Below are 25,135 nucleotides of genomic sequence, written 5' to 3'. Positions count from 1 at the left end.
TTAATTCCTGTAATAGAATGTGAACCTGAAAATATTTAAATAAAGTTTGAATCACTGTAAAAAATAGAAATCTGATTATTTAAAAAGATTTGTTTCCTCTCCTTTCTTTAGGCAGTTAGACAGAACATTTGGTGTTCACTGTGTGACATAGTGACCTACAGGTGTTTACAATAATCAACCTGAATAGGAAAGATAACATTCCCTTCTTGGAAAATCTTTTAGTACCTCATTCATTACAGTACCAGTAGCAAGTGGTGAGTAAAATGCTTGCTAAATAAATTAGCATCTTTTTTTGGTAATATTTGTAACAACTAGTTCTCACATCTTTATTTTTTAACACCATTCAATCTCTGTTTGAATGTGACTTGACATGAATGTCCTCTGCCTATGAACCAACATACCACATCAGGTGAAGTGATGGGGTATTCAGAATTCCTGGGTACTAGTCCATCTTCATTCCCAAGTCCCAGCAGGTTTAATCCTTTCTAAAATAAGAGATAATCACCTTTCCATTGGGATCACTGAGGACATTTCTGAATGATGTCGTCATGCTCATTTGTAGAGCTTCAAAAAAATGCCAGTGTCTAATCTGAAGGTTGAATTCTTAGATCTGGTTTCTGCTTATTGGCTTCATATTTTTTTAAAGATTTGTTTATTTATACATACAAGAGCTGGGGTACAGGCCAGAGGTGTGGTGGGTGAGAGGATTCACCAGAGACAGAGTAGGGAACAGAGCAGGCAGATTGATCGAAGTACACTACTGAGGGGAGCAGTGGGCGCGCCAGGAGAGGTCTGCTGCGCCATGTGGGCTGCTCCCTGGCTGGCCAGGGATTGAACTCATGCTGCAGAGGCTATGGACAGCTTCATAGGTCGAGTCTCAACCCCTTGTGCCACCAGGGAGGCCCTGGCTTCATATTTAAGAGAAATTGACCTACAATGCATACTGTCCATGAATCAGCAAGTACTTGAACCCTTAACAAGATTCTTAACCCTGTACTAGATCTAAAATAAAGGTGGGTGCAAATTGATAAGAGATACTAGACACATGCAGTCTTTATATCTGTAGCCATTGGCTTATAGTTTCTGAAAGATGGTTTGTATCTTTTTATCTTTTAGTGATGCTTTCAAAGCACTGGGGGAAAAAAGGAACCTAAACTTCTACTTGAATGTAGAAGTTTTAATTTTTAAGTTGGAGAATAATAAACTTATTATTTTCAGTATTTTCCTGAAATAATGGAAGAGAGTTAGAAATGTTTTAATAATGTGTTATTGTTGTCTGTCATGGTGAGTATACTTTTTTAATGTTAAATAGTAAAATTATATCCTAGAAATTGATGATTGTGTGTGTGATAGTAAAAACAAACAAACAAAAAGAAAACAGTGGTGACCCTTGGAATTTATTTTTTCAAATGGATTCAAACAAATTTCAGGTCATAGAACTGAGTGGCCTAGAAAGGAAGCCTTCAATTGATCAACAACCATTTATTGACATCCTATTTTGTGCTCTAGTAGTATGCTTAAGCACCAGATAAGATACTAAAAAAGCATGAGGCATTTCTCTCAAGAAAATTACATACTCTAAATGAAGAAACAGCTAACAAAATAGTATGCCCATGAGAAAAGAGTGTATTAAATATATACTAGATAAAACAATATAGGAGATCTTGGTTATCCAAAGATAGTGTATTCCATTGAATGCAAGTAAAATGAATTCATTTGACACGGAAAAAAGTACTGTAAAAAGAAGAAAAATTGATTTGGGACACAATTTTGAAAAACATAACTCAGAATCATGAAGAATTGCAGTATGTGAGGAAAAAAAGTAGGGATTAGGTTTCTGTGCTGTGATTTTTATAATAGGATATTATCGCAGCATTGCATATCTTCTGTTTCATTTCTGGATATATTGTAAAACAGGTATTTAGCTATTTTCACAGTGGGTATTATTCAACCTTTCATATTTGTATCATTTTCTTTTGCAGTTCCTATTATAAAAATTGTTTTGGTTTATTACTGGTAGGACCCCAGTCAGATTTTCAGCTATCAGTTTTCTGACATCACTTTTATAAAATTCTGCATCCTTATAATTGTAGTAGGAATATATGCTGTTGATAATTATAGAAGTATATGGAGCAGTTCACTAGTGAATATTTTGGATTTTTGATAGCTTTTGTTTTCCATGTGCAACTTTGTACCTGCTGGGAATTACATAATGAGTAATGGGATAATAAAGACCCTGTAGTTATTTCTCAGTGGTGAGATTTTTAAGTTGATTTTAATTAGTTGTTGCTTATTTGTGTAGACAGTTCTTTTTAGTTGAGGTATTTATGTTCTTTAAAGTCTTGAGAAATACTAAATTAGTGAATACTAAACCAGTGCTCCTAGGGGAAATACAGCGTCAGTGCTCCTAGGGGAAATACAGCGTCAGTTTCCTTTCATATTTTCATCAACCAATTAACACATAACCTTGTTTTATATTTGTTTCTCTTTAAAGACATTTAGTGTATATTGTTGATTCCTTAACATTGAACACATGGCCAACAACATGCCCAAACAAAGCTTTATCTTAACACACAATTTCTTTTTTTTTTTAATATTTTATTTTATGATTCTTACATCATTTTTCATTTTTGCACAATATATGCATTTTCATTTTGGTTATATTCCCCATACAATTGCACCCCCCCCTTATTTTGACCCTAATCCTCCCCCCCCCACCCGCCCTGGCCTTCGTGTGTCTTTAGCTTATAGTTGCTTGTTGATTTTGATTTTTACTTTGTATTAATTAGACTTTTTCCTGGTCCCTTATTTAGGTTTTCTAAATTCCTGCTATTAGTGAGACCATCCGGTATTTTTCTTTTTCTTTCTGACTTATTTTGCTGAGCATGATCCGTTCTAGCTCCATCCATGTTGCTGCAAACTACATGAAAACACAATTTCTTTATAAGGCACATCTTGCCTTTTTGTACTTAGGAGCACTAGACAGCACTTCAGCATTATGCTTGGAGGCAATTTCAAACAGCAAAACCACCAAAACACAAGAAATGTGAGAATATGTGGTCATAAATACCATGAAAAGGGCACTTCCATTATGAGAGATGAAACAAAAAGGCAGAGCAAGTGTGTTTAGTTCTAACTCAAATCAGTGACTCCCATTTTCAGCATTATATACATGTCCACAAGTTACTGCCAAAGAACAGAGTATGTGGTAATAGGACATACATTTAAGTGAGTAGGCAGATTCACAAATAAGAATACACAAACAATGAGGATTGCCTGTATTCTCTAATTTTTTCCAGATTAAACTTATCAAAATTTTTTAAATGGAAACACTGAATAAACTGTGTAAGAAATTAAACTACATTATAAGTTGAAAGATAAAGTTGAGACTTTTAAGTAGAAAATGCTTAACACAGAAAATATCCTCAGTTATGTATATATATCGATATGGCTAGACTAATGATACAACAGGTATTTAAAAGAGAGATGGACACTGAAGGGAGAGAGAAGGCAGAGAAAAGAAGTGGTAGAACTGTGTTGCTATATTCATTAATACAAGACCCCTGTGAATAAAGCTGAACAGACTAAAGGCAGGTTAAAAACAAATAGCAGTGAACACTGAAAGGATTTACTTTGATCATTCATCAGGTATTTTAAGAGAGTAGAGAAATATGTTCATAATGTATATGATTTAACTTAAATATATACATTTGGGAAAGCAGTTGAAAGACTTTACTTACTTGCTTTTCTTAGTCCATCTTTGCCCTTTCTTATATATAGACACATAAAATAGGCACAGATGTGTCCCCATCAACACCAAGTTGCAGAGGTACAGTGTTGTCAATTAAAAATTTTTTTTAAGATTAATTTTTTTTTTAATTTATACGATAGCTAGGGTACAGGCCAGAGGCGCAGGAGGGTGAGAGGATTCACCAGAGACAGAGCTGGGGGCAGAACAGGTAGACAGACCGAAAACACTGCTGAGGGGAGCAGCGGGCGAGACAGGAGAGGTCTGCCGCGCCATGTGGGAATTTCCCTGGCAGGCCTGGAATTGAATCCGTGCTGCAGAGGCTGCGGACAGTTTCACAGCGCTGCGCTCAACCCCGTAAGCCACCAGGGAGGCCCCGTCAATTAAAATTCTTAAAAGTGGTTTCTGTTGTAGGAACAGCAACAGTATTGGTATCGGCAGCACTTGCTTAGTTTGCAGCAGAGGACAAAAGTACATTTGCCAGGACACAAAAAAGGTCCCACTGTAGCAAAGGATACACCGGAGCTGGTAAAAGAAGAAGTTACAGCACCTGCCACTAGCCAAGTACCAGAACCCCCTCCATCTGAGGAGCCCCCTTTACCACCACCTAATGAGGAAGTGGCACCTCCTCTCCCACCTGAGGAACCCCAGGTAACCATATAATTAATTACTTGGTATCTGTTGTATTGTTCAACTTTTTGCTGACTATACTTTTGTCATACATAGATGAATATATTAATATGGTTTCACGTGCTTTTTAAAGTACATACAAAATTCCATTTGTGAAATAATGAGATGTATGCCTCGTCTGGTTCAGAAAAGGCATTTTTTTCATGGTTCAAGTAAAAGTGAAGAATGACACTTAAGAAATGAGTATCTCCAACTACTACTAACAGTATGTTTCCTGATTGGCAGCACAGGGCAGTAGTTAAGAGTTTTAACTATTAAAGTTAAACTTCCTGGAACCTAAGGCACTGCCTCTTGACAGTGGTGATTCTGAGCAAATTAGTTAACCATTCTGTGTTCAGTTTCTTCATTTGCTAAACTGGTATATTCAAATAGTAGCTATTTTATAGAGCTGTTAAAGTATCAAATGTGATAAACCTTTTCTCTTAATATGACTGGTACGTGGAAAAGTTCTCACATGGATTCAAAGGTCATCATTTCCCAAGAGCCTTAGTGAAAACTGCACTGAACCTAATGACTACACTGTGTTGCTCACTGACATGATAAAGAGATTTCTATTAGAATTGAAAGGACAGAAACTGTGGAGTGACTTTCTGTTGGATAAGTAATTACGGAATTTAGGAACAGTAAGATTATTATTCCAGTGAGGACTGGAATTTATAAACTCTTATATTAATATATGTATTAATAGTTTAGATGGAGCTAGGTATTTTATCTGAAGATAGAATGCCTTTTCTCAATCAGCCAGAGTTGTAGGGATTCTGGACTTTATATGTTTATAAAATAATCAATTTCCTTATTAATTTGGTTGCTGTTTTCTGACTTACATAAAAATGTATCATCTCTTTTATCTTTAGTCTGAGGATCCAGAAGAAGATGCCAGATTAAAACAGTTGCAGGCTGCAGCAGCACACTGGCAGCAGCACCAGCAACATCGAGTTGGCTTCCAATATCAGGGAATAATGCAGAAGCACACTCAGTTGCAGCAGATTCTACAACAGTACCAGCAGATTATACAGCAGCCACCACATATGCAGGTGAGTGCTTCCTCGGCTGACGTGTGGGAAGTTGCCCCCAGATGTTTAAAGGATTTGTTATTCCCGAATGGCATTTTAAGTGTGAAAAAGGAAAGATAGCAAATGTTCTCAATTATCTGTTTCTCAAGAGATGCCCAGTAGTTATCTGTCACGTTCCCACATCCCCAGGGGACTTGGGAAATATGGTAATATGAAAATGCCCTTGGGGTGGGTAGGATAGTGATGTTTTCTGATTATGTCAACCCAAGCAAATGTTTGAATATTGTTGCTAAGGTATTTCAGAAGGGATTTTTATATTACTTAAATTTAGCCTGTATTTAGTTTTCAAACCACTATAGTAACAGAGAACTAAAAATCTACCCAAAAGATCAAAGCAACCACAGCATAAATACCTAAGCAGATACACTATAAAAGATTAAATGACCAAGGGCCTCCCTGGTGGCGCAAGGGGTTAAGCACAGCACTATGAAACTATCACAGCCTCTGCAGCACGAATTCGATCCCCGGCCAGGAAGATACCCACATGGCACAGCAGATAGCTCCTGACTCTCCTGTTGCTCGCCTCAGTGGTATTTTCACGCAATCTGCCTGTTATGCTCCCTACTCTGTCTCTGGTGAATCCTCTCACCCACTGCATCTCTGGCCAATACCCTAGTTCTTGTATGCATATGAAAAATAAATCTTAAAAAAAAAAAAAAAGATTAAATGACCTAGATCTTGCTTGTTTGTGTCTTTGAGGTATAAATTTGTGTCTATACATCTATAATAATAGATCATTTTTCAAGATTTTTGAACGATTCGTTGTAATATTAAAACTTGAAAAATAGATGCAGCAGACCTCTCCTTTTTCGCCCACTACTCCCCTCAGCAGTGTATTTCAGTGAGTCTGCCTGTTCCTTTCCCCACTCTGTCTCTGGTGATTCTCTCACCCTCCCGCGCCTCTGGCCTGTACCCCAGTTCGTGTATAAATAAATAAATCTTTTTAAAAAAAATTTAATTTTAAAAAAGCTTGAAAAATATTGCTGAAATAGGTATTTGCTTTTAGTGTTTGGTTGATTTTTCCCAACTTTGTTATTAATTATGTAAATAAGTCAAAGGAAAAAAGAATGATCATCATTGATTTTGTAAAAGCCTATCCTTTCACTTCTGAGGTGCTTAGGGTTTTAATTTCCTAAGGCTTCAAATTCCCTTGATTCATAAATATTTTACTCATGATTAATTTTATTGTATGAATGTTATGAAATAATTTGTATCCCTTTTTTGTAGACCATGTCTGTTGACGTGCAGCTGCGGCATTATGAGATGCAGCAACAACAGTTTCAACATCTCTACCAAGAATGGGATCGAGAATTTCAGCTGTGGGAGGAACAGCTCCATTCCTATCCTCATAAAGATCAGCTTCAGGAGTATGAGAAGCAGTGGAAAACATGGCAGGGACATATGAAAGCCACTCAGACCTATCTCCAGGAGAAAGTCAATTCATTTCAGAACATGAAGAACCAGTATATGGGGAACATGTCAATGCCACCTCCTTTTGTTCCATATTCTCAGATGCCTCCACCTCTACCAACAATGCCCCCTCCAGTGTTGCCTCCTTCATTACCACCACCTGTGATGCCCCCTGCCCTGCCTACTTCATTGCCACCACCTGGCATGCCCCCACCTGTGATGCCACCTTCTCTACCAACCTCTGTGCCACCACCTGTAATGCCTCCATCTCTTTCTTCCACAGGGCCACCACCAGTTCTTCCCCCACCTTCCCTCTCTTCTGCAGGGCCACCACCTGTTCTTCCCCCACCTTCTCTTTCTTCAACTGCACCTCCCCCTGTCATGTCCCTCCCACCGTTGTCGTCAGCCACACCTCCTCCAGGAATACCTCCTCCGGGGGTTCCACAAGGGATGCCTCCTCCATTAACAGCAGGCCCAGTTCCACCAGCCTCCAATTCTCAAAGCTCACAAGTTCCAGAGAAACCTAGATCAGCATTGCTTCCTACTCCTGTGTCTTTTGGTTCAGTCCCACCCTCAACTTACCATCCTCCGTTACAATCAGCTATTGGCCCATCAGAACAAGTGAATTCTAAAGCGCTAAGCAAGTCTACTCTGCCATACAGTTCATTCTCATCAGAGCAAGGACTTGGAGAGTCTTCAACTGTTCCATCTCAGCCAATCACTGCAGTCAAGGACATGCCTGTGAGGTCAGGTGGACTGCTTCCAGATCCTCCTAGAAGCAGTTACTTGGAAGGTCCAAGAGGCCCAAGGTAGGTCTGCTTTTTTTTTCTTTTGGCTTTCTTGATTTAGGTTGAGTATGCTTTTATAATATAAAAAGCTTTATACAATTTTTATATTCTTTGTACTTTCATATATGTTCCTGGTCACAATGAAGAATGTTGTTATTGTTCACTTATATTGGGCATGGCAATGAAATAAAAAATGGTAACACAGCCCCATTTGATGTCACTGCTTTTTATCCTATGCAAAGATTATCGTACAGAGTGAATGTAGTGTTTCAATAGTGCTTATCAATTTCTTACTGACTTTTCAGCCTCAAAGTGGTTTTTTTTTTTTTTTTGTTAATTTTTTTTTTATTGAGGTAACATTGGTTTACAACACTGTATTTGATTTTGGAAAATAGGTTCCACACCTCCTCAAATATATGTCACCATACCATACCAGCTATCAAAAGTGATATTTATTAAGTTTATTTATCTTTGTTTTTTTTTTCATATATTTAACAAATAATCTAATTGGTAACATCTCTTGATTAGGTAATGTGCTAGCTGTTGGAGATAAAGATGAATAAGCCAATATTTTTGTGAAATAAGGCAATGAAATTTAGTGTAAGGGTAAATAGGACTTTTATTTTGTCCATTTGTACAGTGAATATCTATTAAGTTCTTGCTCTGCTTACAATAATCACTAGAATGGAATAGAAAATCCTTCATCCCATGGCGCTCCATATCCTTTATATTTTCCTCAATTTGGGATGTATTTTCTGAAACATACTTCTGATTTTGGAAAAGCACACACATAAATTTATTAGTAGTTTGTAAGTTTGTTTGTTGCTCTTAAAAAGCATTTGAGTTCTTTTTTCCAAGTTTGTCAGAGTATATTTTTCTCCCTAAGTTCACTGGAATGATAATTTTCCTAGAGAAAAACATTTTAATCAGAGTTTTTTTCCAACTGGATATTATAGTAGAAATACTCCTTTTATACAAAATGTAGAAAGTACAGAAAAGTTTTGAAAAAGTAAGTTACTTAATTCCATTCTTATCTCCATCTGGAGATAATTTTTTAAATTTGTCATAAATTGTCATAAACACGCCATAAATTTGTCATAAATATGTCATAAATTTGTCATAAAATAGGATCATACTGAGTGTATTTTGTCTTATAACTTGATTTTTTTCAGTCAAGTGGTTAGTTTTCCTTCCAGTGGATCTCTAGCGCCATTTTTAACTTAAAACTAAATCCAGAAAAGAATATGGCACAAAATTCCATCCAAAATAAAAGCTAAGAGAAGGTCAGTGACCATTAACATGAATTCCTTCGGGTACCAGAAGCATGGCTAAAGGCTGTACATATTTAATCTCATGGAATCTTCTTGACAACCCGTAAATTAGTCTGCTTCATACCCTACGTTTGCCTTTTACGTACTGGGGCTGAGAGATTAAGTAACTTTCTTAGGATCATGTATCTCTACATCCCAATTCCACAACCAGTGGGAGCTGAGTCCACCCAGGGTCTCCAGAACAAAAGTGTTAGTGATATAATGTCATGACTCAATGATATTCCTAGTGTCAGTAATTAAAAATACATTAAAAATAGTAATTAAAAATAACATTTGTAGTTCTTGTACTTGGCACGCGTATCATCTTGATTTGAATTTCTGCTTATCTCCTGGATTGAGGATTATCTCTTAGTTCTGGTTACTATTTGCTTTCGGTGAAAGATATTCTTAACAATTAATGAAATACACATTTCCTGCTTTTTTTCTGTCATATTAAAATGTTTTTTGTCTAAAAAATCTTGACTGTAAATTTAGGGCCTAGTTTAAGTTTTTTCTAGCCTTAAAATACAGTTGTTTCTGTGCTAAAAGGATTCTTAGCAATTATCTATAGCAATGTCCTCTTTATAGCAACTGACATTTGTGTTTCATTTTAGTTTGTCATCCTGGGTCTTGCACATGCTACCTTTTTTATTTCTCTCAGTACATTCATGAGGAAGTAGATAAGGGAAACTGAATTTGAAAAGATTATAAATAAATTATTCCAGATGAAGTATCTAGTAAATGTGATAGTATTAGAATCTAAGGTCTCCTGATCCCTTTTAAGTCCGTTATACTTCCTGTGAGGTCGATTTATGGCCTCTTCTTGAACACTGACATTGTAATAAGAGCACAGGCACATAGGTGTTCACATTTGTGTAGAAAGTTTATTTTTTACCTTGGTCAAAATATGTTGCTGTAACTTCTACCTGTTGATTCTAGATATGCCTGTAAGGTGCAATATTCTGTAGATATTCTGTAGAATATCTCTTAACTATTGTTTAAATACTACCCTCTTGTCTCCACCTCTCTGCCTAACTCACTCGCTGTTCCATTATATAAACTCAAAATTTTTTCTTCCACAGTAACATTGGTTCTAACTCTTCCTACTCTGTTGCTCACTCTCCTTTGAAGGGACTCTGGTTTGTCAGTCTCCTTCATAATGAACACACTTACTTGAGATGCAGAAGACCCTAGACCTATTACCAACTTTGTTTTAAATAATGTGTTTATATACCAGAACAAATTGCTTTTTGTCTGTGCTCTCAGTGTGGACTCATTGAGTCAAATAGTTACCATCAATTTGATGTTCCAGGTCATTTTCAGGTTAACTGTTAATTAACTAAGCCTTTCTCATCCTGAACTTGTACAGTTGTGTTTTGTTTTCTCTAAGACTGTATTTTTATCTTCATATTTCATCTAGTTAGATATGTACTGTCATTCTGGTCTGCTGAACTCTTGATGAATGTTGGTCATACTGATTTTAGATAGGAGCTATCTCTCCCCATTTTTTTCATCTATAACTTTAATGAAGGTGACTTTTTTTGTCCTTGAATTTAGTCCTGCTTATAGCATCTACCTTGTTTTGAAACCTTTCACCAATCTGTGCTTAGTACTTTTAAGTATAGTTTGTGACTGTTGCCTAAGCATAGTTCTTTTTTTCTCCCATGTGCCTAGTTAAAAAAAAAAAATCAGCAGCTAGTGAGCAAGACTGAGGTAAGAATAACCTACAGTATTAAGGAAATTTGTGAATTTAGAGTTTGCTATCAACACAACTGAAATGCTAAGCTGGTCAGTTTTGTTTATTTCTTTTAAACAAAATTGGGTAGAAAAACAAGACTTGAGAACACAGATTAAGTGATTTACCAATAACACACTCTTAAATAATTGTAAATTGACTGAGCTTTTGTAAAATCTAGATACAGGCTGCTTTCTAAAAATTGAAAGTTTCCTAAAAATCAAGTGGCATAATTACGTGGTGTGAAATAACATACCACGTTGTTGAGTATCTAGGGCAACTGTTTTGAGACTGTATGTTTATGTGCATGTGTGTATCACTGGACTACCACTGCTCCAACAAACTCAGGTTTAGTGGATGTGGATTTTCCAGAACTTTTTTATTTTTCATAAATAAAATTTATTTACTAAAGTGTGCCATATAGAAAAGTCCATGATCATAAGGGGTATACATAGTTTAGTGAACTTTCACAAGTAGACAACCTCATGTACTTCACTACTCAGATCAATAAATTGAAACTACTGTGTCAAAGAAGTCTCTCTCATGCCCCTTCCCATTTTCCCTTACTGCAAAGATAACCATTTTATTTTTTGCACCATAGATTAATTATGCTTGTTTTGAACTTTATGTGGATGAGATCATATTGTATATATGCTTTTGAATCCAACATCTTTCACTCAACATTATATTGTAAGGTGCATCCATGTTGTGTGTAGCTTGTTTATTCTCACCTCTGTTATACTAATATGCTGCAATTTATTCATGCTAATATTGATGGTCATTTAAGTTTTTTTGGTCATTATGAAAACAGTGCTATGTGTCTTTTGGTGTTGTATGTGTCCCTTTAGGGGTGTGTGTGTGTTTAAGTTTGGATTGGAATTGCTTTACCACAGGGTATGTAAATACTCTGCTTTGATGGACATTGTCAAATAGTTTTACAAAGTATTTGTTGCAGTCTACTCTTTGACCTGCAGTGTTCCCAGTTGTGTTTCTGAATTCTAGTTTGTTTTTCATCCTTATCAACACTGGGTATTGTTAAACTTCAAAATTTTAGCAATCCTGGTGTGTATGTTTAGTGGTAATAAGATTTTATTTTGTATTTCCCAGATGACAAACACGATTATCTTCCTATTAATTGTTCAGTTGATGAAATGCTAATTCAGTTCTTCTTTCTATTTTGTATTAGGTTATGTTTCTAATTGATTTGTTGGAAGTCTTTATATATCCTAGGTATCAGTTCTTTGTCCACCTTACATCTAGATTGCCTTGACTACTTGTCATGCTGCAGTACTTTTTTTTTTAAATCTCCAATTAACTTTATAAAAGGATTCATGGATCAGGCAGCATCTCCTCTAGCAAGTAGAAGAGTACTGCACTTTTTGCTTGTTTAGTTCAGTACACCAGAAAAGTAGTCTTTACCATTTACCATGTATTTCCAATGGGCCCTTTTTAATTTTACAAATATTTACAGAATGACAAGGGAAAGTGGAAACACAACTTACTAGGAATTTGAATAAAAATTTTAAAAGAGCGATCTCATTGCATCAGCAAGTTTTGACATACAAACATCCTATAAGATGAAATAATTTTGTCATACATTCTTTTTTTTTTTAGATTTATTGATTGATTGATTGATTTATACATACAAGCACTGGGTACAGTCAGAAGCGCGGGAGGGCGAGAGAATTCACCAGAGCCAGAGCAGGGAGCAGAGCAGGCAGAAGGACCGAAGTACACTGCTGAGGGGAGCAGCGGGCGGCAGGAGAGGTCTGCTCGCCCTGTGGGGCCCTCCTCCGGTGGCCCGGGAGCAGCCGGGGATCGAACCAGCACTGCAGAGGTTGCGGGCAGCTTCGCAACCCAGCGCTCAACCGCTGGGCCACTGGGGAGGCCCCTTGTCATACATTCTTTTAACAAAGTGGAATGTTCCAAATATTCTTGCCCCAAAATATTGTGTGAAGAAGTCCTTGTTTAATAATGAAGTGGATGACAGTACCACATTTCCCTTCAGTCCTTAGAACTATATTGTCCAGTTGACTCTTGCTTTTGAGAATATTCATGTGGAACAATATCAACTGAGAACTCATAGTCAGAGATTCACTTATATGATCAATCTGACATCTTTATTTGAGCCTAGAGTGTTATTTTCTTTTTATATTTATGTTTTGACTCATCTAATAATTTTGATACGGCTCTCGGTGTCATTCTCGTCTGTGTCACTATAGTCGGGAAATTAAGAATTCTGAATTTCAGTTGTGCTCAAAAAGCCTAAAAGCAGCAGTGCAAGTTGGGGGGGAGTGACAGTTTATTTCTCACTTGGCTTCATCCTTCTAGTTCATTATTTTGTTGTCTTCTTTTAAACTTCTTTGGCATACTTGGGGACAATTAGTAAGAAATGAAGAGTAATAATGAATTCTAGAATTAAGATACCACAAAATGTTTCGAGGTATAGAAAAAAAAATCTTAAAGTCCCATAATGTATCTTAGATTTATGAAAGGATCCAGTGGGCCCATATGGAAGATAACCTAAGGCATTTATAAGTTTGTTTTCACATAAAGGAATTCTTTATTGAGCACTGTTCACCTGTATTTACAATAAAGTAAATGGCAAATAGCATTAGGATTGTTATAAAGCTATTGTTTTTCCTGGCTTTTTCTGAACCAGTAACACAGACACTGAAAACATTGAGCTTACATGTAAGGGATGAGTTGGAATAAAGAAAAGTTAGATAAGTCAGGAGTTTAGAGTACAAAAATTTATTCATCCATTTATTCCAGCAAGCCCTAAATTGCTAACATTGCTAACGATTAGGTTTCCATGAGCAATAGAAGTTCCAGGAATCATCACCATTTTAGTCAACAGGGCACAGGGATTTCATCTTCTTATAAAGAATGGGTTATTAGAAGGAACCTTTAAATGCCCACTTGACTAAGTCTTGCTTAGCTAATTAAAATACACCAACTTACTCATAGTGATAAATTTTCCTTTCGGGGGTTTTGCAAATAAACTTGTATTTAAGTAACTCTATAGAAATAGAGGACTCCTTTAAAGTGTCCAATTTAAGCCGTTTACATTATAATGAAATTGTGTAATCGATTACAAATTTATCTGTTGTAGATTAAGACTTCAGGAAAGCTTTGCATTTAACTCAAGGATTTATTTCTTAGGTTGCTTAAAATGATGCCATCCTAGAAACATTGGCTTACTCATGGTTGTGAAATGCTATTTTTGTTTTGGTAAATGTTTGAAAAAGAAAGTCATTTACATATGTGTTTTATGTACACACACACCCCAAATGAACAAAGAGCCAAATGTTCCCTAGATATATGAGTTAAAAACAAATTCTGATTTAGAAATCTTTGGAGACTTCCCCCAACATACAGAAAGGCTGTTCTATAATACAGAGGAAATATTATACTACTGTATCAAATGTTCTTTTCTGATAAAGGAGAAACTATTGAAGCTTTTATTTTTTTCAAAGTAACAAGTGCTAGAGATGCAAAAGAATTCCCAAAATTCTCCCAATATTACTTTAACTTCAGAACAAACACATCAAACTTGATTGTCATTAGAATGTAGATATTTCTTCACACTAACACATAAAAAGGACCAAATTCATTCCCTCCCCCCGTCATGTCTGTCTGCAACCCCCCCCCTCACATATTGGGTTTCATTTTATGCACAATAATGCTAGGTTATCTCTCCTCCTAAAAAGTATAATTTGAAAATACTACATATCTGCCCTTTTTGCTAGCGTCAGTCTGTCTCATCTGAGTCTTTCCATTTCATGAGAAACATTAATTCTTCCTGCTGTTGTGGCTCCAGTTACACAAGTTAATTATCTCTGGCAAAGCCTCTTGGTTTGTTTGCCACATCTCTTCTTTGATTTGCTATTCTCAGATTCACTGTCAGATAAAGATTGCCTTTTTGTGCCATCTTTTTCTTTACCAGCTTTTTGAGAATTAAATGCTTTAATCAACTCTGGACAATATAAATTTTCTTCAAGTTCCCAAGTATTGTCAGCATCTGTAATTCCTTTCCACATCAGGAAAATGCTGCACCTTTCCAATCACTTTGCATCAGTCCAGTACTTTTTCCACCACAGATTCTTCCGGCTGTACCTTTTCACCTGTTTTTCTGCTCTCTTTTCTTTTCCCTTCTTTGCAGTGCATTTAAATTGAAAGCCATTTTTTATTGCAGACCTGAGAAGCTATTATTATTCACTGCCCCTGAGCTATTCTAGGTCTTGAGTCTGCAGTCTCTTCTTGTTCTATGATTTAGAAAGTAGATTTTCTCTGTTCTTGGAAAGCCCTGTAAGAAAAAAACATGAACTACCAATCCTCACAATTACTGTTATTTTTTTTAAAAATCATAAGATATCATTGTATCTAATGAGCCCCAATGAAACCCCAAGAGAGTTAATGGTGTCTTTAGATAGAATTTTGTGTGTGTGTGTGATTAGCAGAAATTCTTGATTTTAATTTAGTAATCCATTTTGATTGTTTCCTTTATGGTTAATGCTTTTTGTGTCCTGTTTAAGACATCTTTGTTTCCAACATCAAGGACATAAATATGTTACCCTATTTTTTCTTTTCTTTTTTATTGTTTTACCTCAAATTTTAAAATCAACAATCCAAATAAAATTGAATTTTTGGTTAGTGTCTGGTGTGAGGTAGAATATCAAGGTTCATTTGGCTGTTCCCTTGACCCCAACACCATTTGTTACTTTGGAGTGTTTCCTTCATCATAAGTATATGTGGATTTGTTGTTATGCTCTCTAACCCCTTGGTTTATTTACTTATCTTTGTACCAATTGCTTTAATTTTTGTATCATAATAAATTTTTATATTTGTTGGTGTAAGTTCTCCAATTCTGTGTTAAAGGTTGATAGACTTTTTGGGGGAAGGGTGGATGGTAATAGTTGGTAATAGTTTTACATGTTGTGGGCCATTTTTGATCCTGACCTATATTTTTCTTTTATTTTTAATCTTTAAAAATGTAAAAAATGAAAACTATCATTCTTAACTGGATTTTACGCATGAGCCACAGTTTACTGACCCCCCAATCTACATTATCTTGACTATTCTTGGTCCTCCCTATTTCCCACAAAGTTTAGAATTAGCTTGTCAGTTTTCAAAGTCGGCTGGAATTCTCCTAATTGACCATTTTGAGGAAAAATTGACATGTTTACAATATCAAGCTTTTGATTAGTCATACCTACTTCTTGATTGCTTTTTGTATTGGAAATTGCGGACCTCTTCTACTCTGTAGCAGATTCACTAGAATTAGCAGAGGATTGCAAGCACTATAGTTTATCTTTATGTTTTCATTTGTCATGGTTGTTTCTATTTATAGTGATTACTTCTCTTTGTAAATTTTGGTTTTAGAATCTTGGTTATTCATAGAAAATTGGCATTGATTCAAATGAAAACTAAGTGGGCAGGAGTTTGATTCCAGGATTTAATACTTAATATTCCCATAGTCTGCTGATTTTAGTACATTTATGTGACCATCAGACATTACCATCTCTAAGAGTGTTTTTACTTATACATACCTTTTAAGTTTTTTAATGCCTAATTTGGGGAGTTTTATGTTAAGTTTTGAAATTGTTTTTATTAAAGTAGTGTTGGCTTATAATGTGCAGGTTAAAATTTTTACACCTAGTTCTCATGGTTTCACACCTTTTTTTTTTTAAGTGTTTTTATTTTTCGGATTTTATGAAATGGTTGTACAAATGAGAATTTATTTCAACACCAAATGTTAGTTTTTCTTTTCCTCTAACTGATGTGCAGTGTGTACATATGTTTTATGTGATTGTATTTGGTGAATATACTGTGTTTGTACTAAATTTAAAATGTATGTTTTTATATGTTAAAAGTCATAGTATTTAGTTATATTGATAAAAAGATTGTTTATGTTTGTACATATTTTTCATATCAGTGTCTCTGTATTTCAAAGACCTAAAAGCTCTTTGCTTTTATAAATCAAAATGGTTTTGATAATCTAACATTTTGTCACATCCTTGAACTGTGAAAATTTGAAAGTGAACTATTAATAATTTAGTGCCTTTTGTATGTAGTATGGAAAGTATATTTCAGTTGGGTTAACATTTTTTTGGATTCTGAAATTGAAGTTAAATGTGACCTTTGCTTGTTAATCAACAGTTCAGTTTGAAAGTAATGCAGCCTACCCTTTCATGAGAAGCATGCTCTGTGTGTAGGCATGCGGCTGTGGATTAAGAGTCATCACCTTCTACAGTCTTTCACCATGTTGTTTCCTTCTTATCTGCAACCTTTCCATGCCTCTTACTTCCTTTATCCTTTCTTCTGATCTTTATACATGCTCTTCTTTTTGTCTGAAATCCCTTTCCTGTCATTTTTTGCTTTACCAATTTCTATTTTACCTGCCCCACACTGACACTTAAATCAGTTATTGAGATCCTTCAGTGAGTGAGACATTAGGGCAACCTTGAAGAACACGAACACCTGCCTCATGTTTATCAAATTCTATTGTAACCATTGATTTATTTGTCTCACTCATTCTGGACTGTGGAGTCCTTGAGATTGGGTATCTGCTTGTTCCCAGCACTAGCACAACACCTGACAATTAAGGGTGTTCAATAAGTGTTGCTTATGCCCAAAGTGTCAGTTACGAATTAACTCTCTGGTGTTCACAATTTCATTAGGAAGGCAGTTCATATACAGAATTTGATTATAATACTAGATAACATGTTGATAAAGTTTCTTACTGGCTTTTGTACTTTGTAGAAGTCTTCTCTTATTACTTATATGAACCAGTAATTGCTAAGCTGAATACAAATCAGATGACCAAATGTTACTGACCTAAAGTGTTATTTCAAGCATTTTGAATTGATGAATGTGAGTTCAAGAAAATCCTGAACAGTGTACTTTTTTCCTCTTTATAAATTAAGCAGTCACCATCCTTAGCATTGTGCTGTAATCAGTGACAAGTCTCTCGTCAGCTCCTTTTCTCTTTGCTGAACAATTAGCTCTGCCAGTGATTCACCACTGTATATAGACCATCTACCCTGCCACTGCTTTCTCTGTCTCTGCTCATTTTTATTTCACTTTATATCTTTAATTTAGCTTCCTGCCTCATAGGGAAAGTCAAGGCTTTCCACTCTTACCTTTATTTTATCTTAATGTCTTCATCTATTTTCCTATAGTCTGAAAAGAAGCCCTTCTCCTGGTAGAACTAATTTTTTCTCTGTGCCTTTAAAGAAATACATTTTACATTTTTATAAAGTGATACATATACATTGTTTAAAAAAAAAAAGAAAAACAGCCATTCACTGCCCAAACCATCCTAAATGTGTTTTCTACGGACCTTTTCTTTTAATCCTGTAGCTGTTTCTTTTGGTAGTTATTGTCACATCACTAAAAAAATTGCTGCTTTCTTGACTTAATATATCTTAGATATTATATATTTACTTACGTTCTGATAAAGGGTTAGTTCTTACACTACTCTCTGATCCCATCTGTGCCATGTGTTTATATCACTATATAAACCAGTAAGCGTGTTGATTGTAGAGGTAAGCAGTATACTATGACTACATTTTCACTAGTGTAATACATTCTTCTAAAATTTCTGCTTTCAAAATCTTTAAAATAATCCTAAAACCCCGGTCCTTAAAGCACCACAACTTTTCCTCATGAGATGTCTTTCCCAAATTCATGCACCGTCTTGCTCTTGCCTGGGTTTTTTGTTTGTTGGTTGCTCTCAAGCTCTGCCACAAGACTGTTCCTCCAGCATTCCCCTTGACTGTCCAGCTGGATACACGTTTTTTGAATCTTACGGCTTCCTGTTTATGGTTTAATACTTCCTTTTCCCTAGGTGCATCCTCAAGTAACTTACTAAAAAATTGTGGGTTGGAGGTAATTTTCTGGTCCTTGTTTGTGTGAAAATATCTTTATTATACCTTCACGTTTAATCAGTAATTTGGATATAGAATTTGAAGGTGAACAAACTATTCTTCAAGGTTTTAGAGTATTTGTTACATTTTCTTCACTTACCTAGTATAGTAGTTATGCTGGTCTCTGATTGTTTTCCTTTGTACATGACTTCTTACTGCCAGAAACTTTTTAAAGCCTCGGCATTCTAAAATTTCATGATGGGTTTTTGATTAGTTTTATTAATTATTCTGGGGTACCTAGTGAGCTGGCTCTTTTCTGTTTGAAGACTACCGTTGGAAGTTTTTTGGGGGTGTTATTTTTTCATCACCTTTTTCCCTTGTTTTCTGTATCGCCTCATTAATAGGAGTTTGGATGTGTTGGAATCGTTTATCTTTTCACTCATTGTTGTACTTTACAAAAAATGTACATATTTGAGACACTTTAACTTAATTCTTTCATTGCATTTTTTATTTTGAGAATTAAAAGCATTTTCTACAGTTCTTCTGAATCTGACCCCTTTTTTATGTATACCAAAGATTATTCTCGCTTTATACTTACAATATCTTTAGCAATTTCTCGAGGATATTAATTAAGGATTTTGTTTTTTAAAGGTCTCTCCTTTTTTTGTGTTATCTCCATTTTCTTGAGATTCATGTCCTGTTTATTTTTTGTCTCTCCCTTTCATTTTGGAGACATTTCTTAAACATCCAGTGATCCCTGTTGTCCATTTATATTAAGAGTGAGAAACACTGTCTGGGAGCTCTATGTGCCAATGCGCATTTATCAATTGTCATGCTTTGCTTTAGGTGATAGGACAAAGCACTAATGCTAGCAGACCCTCAGATACAAAAATTTACATACATTCAGCCTAGAGAAAGACTGAATGATTCTGAATATAGATTTTATATATGAAGGTTCTGAATATAGATTTGAATTTTTATATTTTTAGCCTCAAGTCTTACTCTTATCTTTCCTCAATATTTCTGGTTATCTGAGAATCCTGACCCCATTTGGGTTTCTGTGGGTAAGCTAGCCTTATTTTGATTGTATTCTCTTCTGCTACCAGCACTCTAATCTGCAGCTTCTTCCTCTCCATGTGTTACCACTCATGTTCTTTGCCTTTCAGAATTACACCTGCTGGTGGCCCCCTCTGTTTATAGTGGGCTTACATATGTTTTAATTCTTTGTGATGGCTCTGTAAAGTGTCAGCTTGGCTAAGCTGAAATTCCCTTCCTGGAGTTTCCTTTCTTACATGTTTCTGATTAGGGGCTACAACAGGGGGATTTTTGCACTAACATGAGGTTGTTATCCCTGGACAACTAAAAACATTCCAATCATTTTTTTTGTCTTTGGGGAAATCGTCATTTTTCTGCTAGGTGGTTTACACCCCCCTCTTTGATTTCCTGTAACTTAAATACTGAGATATAAAATTAATTATTATTAATGCATCTTATGTTAGGTGATCAGGGAGAAAAATCAAGCAAAGTAGTTCACTGATACATCCACATACATGCACGTATTTTTTCACAAACACAGAATATCAACTAAAGATGTACTTATATTCTGCAACTGGCCATATGATCATGGTTGGTATTTATAATTACCTTCCTTCACTACCCATTCCATATTCTCTGCTGTCAGTCAGCACCTCAAATGGTTCCGGTGTCTTGCCTGGTGTGGTGACCCCCACTTTCATTCTTGAAAGGTCTGGGCTATTGACATTGCTGCCTGAATTGCATTATTATGGTTTTCCATTGGCTTAATCACAGGACATGGAAGCACTCATGGAACCTTCCTGGATTACACACATATTTCCTTCTTACTCCAGTTGTTCAGTAGTAACCCAATTTCCCCTTGGAAATCCAGGATCAATCACCCCCGACCAATACAATAACCTCCTTTGCCTGTTAATTCAAACCCAAAGTGGCCAGGTAGCAGTCTCAAATTGAGGGTAGTGTAATCATTGTTACCCCCCTGATGGAAGTATTCCTCCCTTTTAAACTAAGACTTCTAGAAAAATAAAACCAAAAAACCAGAGGGATAGAAGTGAATATTATGCTAAAATTGTGTTGTTGATACTTTGTATTGATATCCTAAACAAATGACAGAAAAGCCCTTCTATTTTTCGTCAAAGGTTTTGTAGTCCACTCTGTCACCTGTACCAGAAAAATTGGAATCTCTTTGAATTTTTCACTTTCCATTATCTTTTTGATCCCACAGTTAGAAATTTTTATTAGTTTTACCTCCTTTCATATCTCTCGCTCTATCCTCTCCTCTGCATCCTTCCATCAGTCACTCCTTTAGAACAGACGGCACCTTTACTTACTCACATCATAGAAACAATCTACAATAAATCTTTCCTCCTACTCATCTGCTACTTTTCTGCTGGTGCAGTCTTAAAAATCAGACCATAGTTAGTGACTCTAATGGTTGTAATGTAATTCCCAACTCATCAACCACCTGAGTTAAAGCCAGATCACATGGCTTTCACAAGTTAGATGTTTATTCTCTCTCAGGACTTACAAGATGGCTCTACAGTATCAGGAATGCATTTCTGATTTGTTTCTTCACCATCACCTAGTATGTTATCCTATTAATTTGATTCAGGATGCTTCACCACCATATCAGAGCCAGCTTGAAAAGCGGAATGGTGAAGAGGAGGATGTGTTCTTTCCTTGAAGAGTACAATCCAGAAAATATATAAATCATTTTCACTAACCAGAACATAACTGTTAGTTCTAGCTCTAAGAACTAGTTTGGGAAGGTTTGGCTGGCCTGTGTCCAACTAAAAAGGGAGCAACTTTGTTACTGTAGCAAAAGGGGGAATGGACATAGGAAGACTACCAATGCAGACATGAGGCCTACTAGGTCTTCTGGAAATGGACCTTTCCTGTTTATCTCTTAGTATGTTGTTTTTCCTTCTCCTTTCCCAGTTCTACCCAACTGTTTTCTCCTTGCTTCAACCATGTTTAACAGTTTGCACTTCCAAACATGGTATGCTGGTACATGTTCTCTGCCTTTCTTCATAATGCTTCATGAATTTCAGATGCGCTTGCCACCCATTCCCCTAATTGCCAACCTACTCTGTTAGCCTGATCTTAGAATTTGTCTTTCAAGATTTAATTTAAGCATCTTCTATTTTATAAAGCTTTTGTGGGATAGCACTCCCCTTCCCATGGAAACCATTCTCTGCTCTGTTGCCCTTTCCCTCTGTGAATAGAATTTAGTCATTGCACCTTTGGGCATATATTTACACTTAGTATCTCTTTCTCCTTAATTGTAAACTGAAGACCCAGGTGACAGTTCATTTGTTTATTCCTTGGATATAGTTTAGTACCTGACAGGCAGAGGAGGCACACTGAGTATTTACTAAATGAGTAAAGGTCCTTAGCAGAAACATCTCTGTCAGGACTAAAATGTCAGGACATACTCTTAAGATGTAGCAGCCTACTGTTCTGTTTTTTGTTTTTTTTTTTTAAACTTTCAGTTAATCAAGATGATAATGCTATCTCCAATAATATATATAATCTCCTATGGTCATGCTAATTGTTTCATATTTGAATTTTTATATTTTAATTCTAAAAGTACTCTCAAGAGTTACCTATGAAATTTATCTGTCTTTTTTTTTTTTTTCCATTTAAAATGAGTGGACTGTTCTGTCTACCAAAGCACAATATTTTATAACTGCTTTTTAACAATTCAGTACATCAGTGTCTTGCTGCAGGGGATGTGTCAAAATGAATTAGATAATATTGACGTGATTTCCACAACCTGTCCTAAGACCTTCCCAGGGTGCTGGTTCTAAGACACAGATGACTCGATATTGTTCAGTGACTGAGTCATTATGTAAACAGATTCTAAGGCAAGAATGCCTTGAATATTCTTACATGGAGACTTTCTTTTCTGCTTTACTGTCTTGAGTAATATCTTTTGTTTTACTTGTAGATTTGATGGTCCTCGAAGATTTGAGGATTTAGGGTCAAGGTGTGAAGGACCGAGACCCAAAGGGCCTCGTTTTGAAGGAAATCGCCCCGATGGGCCAAGACCCAGATATGAAGGTCACCCAGCAGAGGGCACTAAAGGCAAATGGGGAATGATTCCCCGGGGGCCAGCATCTCAGTTTTATATTACCCCCAATACATCTATAAGTCCTCGACAGAGTGGACCACAGTGGAAAGGCCCCAAACCAGCTTTTGGACAGCAACATCAGCAGCAGCCTAAGTCACAAGCAGAACCTCTTTCAGGAAACAAAGAACCGTTAGCAGACACCAATAGTAACCAACAGAAGAATTATAAAATGCAATCAGCTGCATTTTCCATTGCTGCAGATATAAAGGATGCCAAGGCGGCTCAGTCAAATGAGAATCTAAGCGACTCTCACCAAGAGCCACCTAAAAGCGAAGTCTCAGAAGGGCCTATAGAGCCTTCTGATTGGGATCAGAATTCTCAAAGTATGGAAACTCAAATGGACAAAACCCAAGCTGTTACACAGACTGTACCCCTTGCAAATAAACCTTTATCTACTCAATCTACTTTTTCCTCAAAAACAGGGGGAATGGAGGGAGGAGTAATAGTAGCAACATCATCATCATTACCTGTAGATAATGATTTTAAACCTTTGGGTATTGGTCTGTCCCATTCAGAAAACAACCAAGATAAAGGACTGCCTCGGCCAGATAACAGAGATAATAGGTTAGAAGGCATTCGAGGCAGCAGCTCATCTTACAGGGGTCCTGGGCAAAACAGAATGGAAGATACACGAGATAAAGGACTAGTAAATAGAGGTCGAGGCCAGGCAATCAGTCGTGGCCCAGGGTTGGTCAAACAAGAAGACTTTCGTGATAAGATGATGGGTAGACGAGAAGACAGTCGAGAGAAGATGAGCAGAAATGAAGGCAGCCGGGAGAGAGGGTTGGTGAGACCAGGAAGCAGTCGGGAGAAAGTGCCAGGTGGTCTGCAAGGCAGCCAGGACAGAGGTAGAGCTGGCAGCCGAGAAAGGGGACCACCTCGGAGGACTGGCAGTCAGGAGAGGGGGCCCCCTCGAAGGGCTGGTAGTAGGGAGAGAGTACAACTCCGAAGAGCTGGAAGCAGGGAGAGAGGACCACCTCGAGGGCCTGGCAGTCGGGAAAGGGGACTGGGGAGACCAGATTTTGGTCGGGACAGAGGTCCATTTAGACCAGAACCAGGAGATGGTGGGGAGAAAATGTATCCATATCACCGAGATGAGCCTTCTAGGCCTCCATGGAACCATGGAGAAGAGAGAGGGCATGAAGAGTTCCCATTAGATGGTAGAAATGCTCCAATGGAACGAGAAAGACTTGATGATTGGGATAGAGACAGATACTGGAGAGAATGTGATCGTGACTATCAAGATGATACTTTAGATCCGTATAACAGAGAAGACAGGTTCACAGCACCACCATCTCGGTCTCATGATGGAGACAGGCGAGGCCCTTGGTGGGATGATTGGGAGAGGGATCAGGATATGGATGATGACTACAACAGGGAAATGGACAGGGACTTGGACAGGGATGTGGATCGGATTGGAAGACCAATGGATATGTATGATAGAAATTTGGATAATGAGTGGGACAGAGATTATGGGAGACCACTGGATGAACAAGAATCACAGTTTCATGAACGGGATATTCCATCTCTTCCACCTTTACCACCCCTTCCACCTCTTCCACCTCTGGATAGATATCGGGATGATAGATGGAGAGAAGAAAGAAATCGAGACCATGGGTATGATCGAGATTTCCGTGATAGGGGTGAGTTGAGGATCCGAGAGTATCCAGAAAGAGGAGATACATGGCGGGAAAAGCGAGATTATATTCCTGACAGAATGGACTGGGAAAGAGAACGGTTGTCAGACAGATGGTACCCATCTGATGTGGATAGACATTCCCCCATGGCGGAACATATGCCCTCCTCACATCATTCTTCTGAGATAATGGGGTCGGATGCAAACTTAGACTCTGACCAAGGCCTTGGAGGGGTAATGGTTCTCAGTCAGAGGCAGCATGAAATCATTTTGAAAGCTGCACAAGAACTGAAAATGCTTCGGTAAGTTGACTACTTCAGATCATTTCTTTTAGTCAAAACCACATTTAGACTGCTCTTTTTAAAGTGATGTGATATATTTGAATGGAATCATTTTACTTCAAGATATTACCACGTACTTCTAATTTTTATTTCTGGTCACTTGGTGCTGTTTTAGGGCAAAGATGGATATTTAGGAACCTGTTAATGGTAAACTTACGTCCTGAAATGTGAAAATTGATAATCATTCTTTTATAGATGTGTTGCTGCCATGCTATGCCTGTGCATGTTTCAGTTGCCAAACTTCAGCTTGTTGTTGCTTGAGATTTCATGGAGCTCATATGTAACATCCTTTTTTTTTTCAGGAGGTGGTTTGTTCTGAGATATTAGAGCTGGTAGACTTCATGTTCATCAATTTTTAATATAAC

At 36.8% G+C, this 25,135-nt stretch overlaps 1 protein-coding gene across 1 annotated transcript in view; it reads left to right on the top strand.

Moving 5' to 3' along the window:
- The window catches only part of YLPM1 (YLP motif containing 1), a 63,913-nt gene that overhangs the window by 6,065 nt on the left and 32,713 nt on the right, over positions 1–25,135 (top strand). Inside the window, 4 exon segments of the mRNA XM_037503853.2 lie at positions 4,163–4,399; positions 5,293–5,472; positions 6,739–7,730; positions 22,611–24,731. Coding sequence (XP_037359750.1) covers positions 4,163–4,399; positions 5,293–5,472; positions 6,739–7,730; positions 22,611–24,731 — 3,530 coding nt within the window.

Source organism: Talpa occidentalis, unplaced genomic scaffold, assembly GCF_014898055.3.
Source record: "Talpa occidentalis isolate TD23 unplaced genomic scaffold, MPIMG_talOcc4v2.1 talOcc4.11, whole genome shotgun sequence".
In the NCBI taxonomy this organism is placed as follows: domain Eukaryota; kingdom Metazoa; phylum Chordata; class Mammalia; order Eulipotyphla; family Talpidae; genus Talpa; species Talpa occidentalis.
The sequence above is the reverse complement of the archived record's forward strand: the minus strand, read 5'-3'. Positions and strand labels throughout refer to the sequence as shown.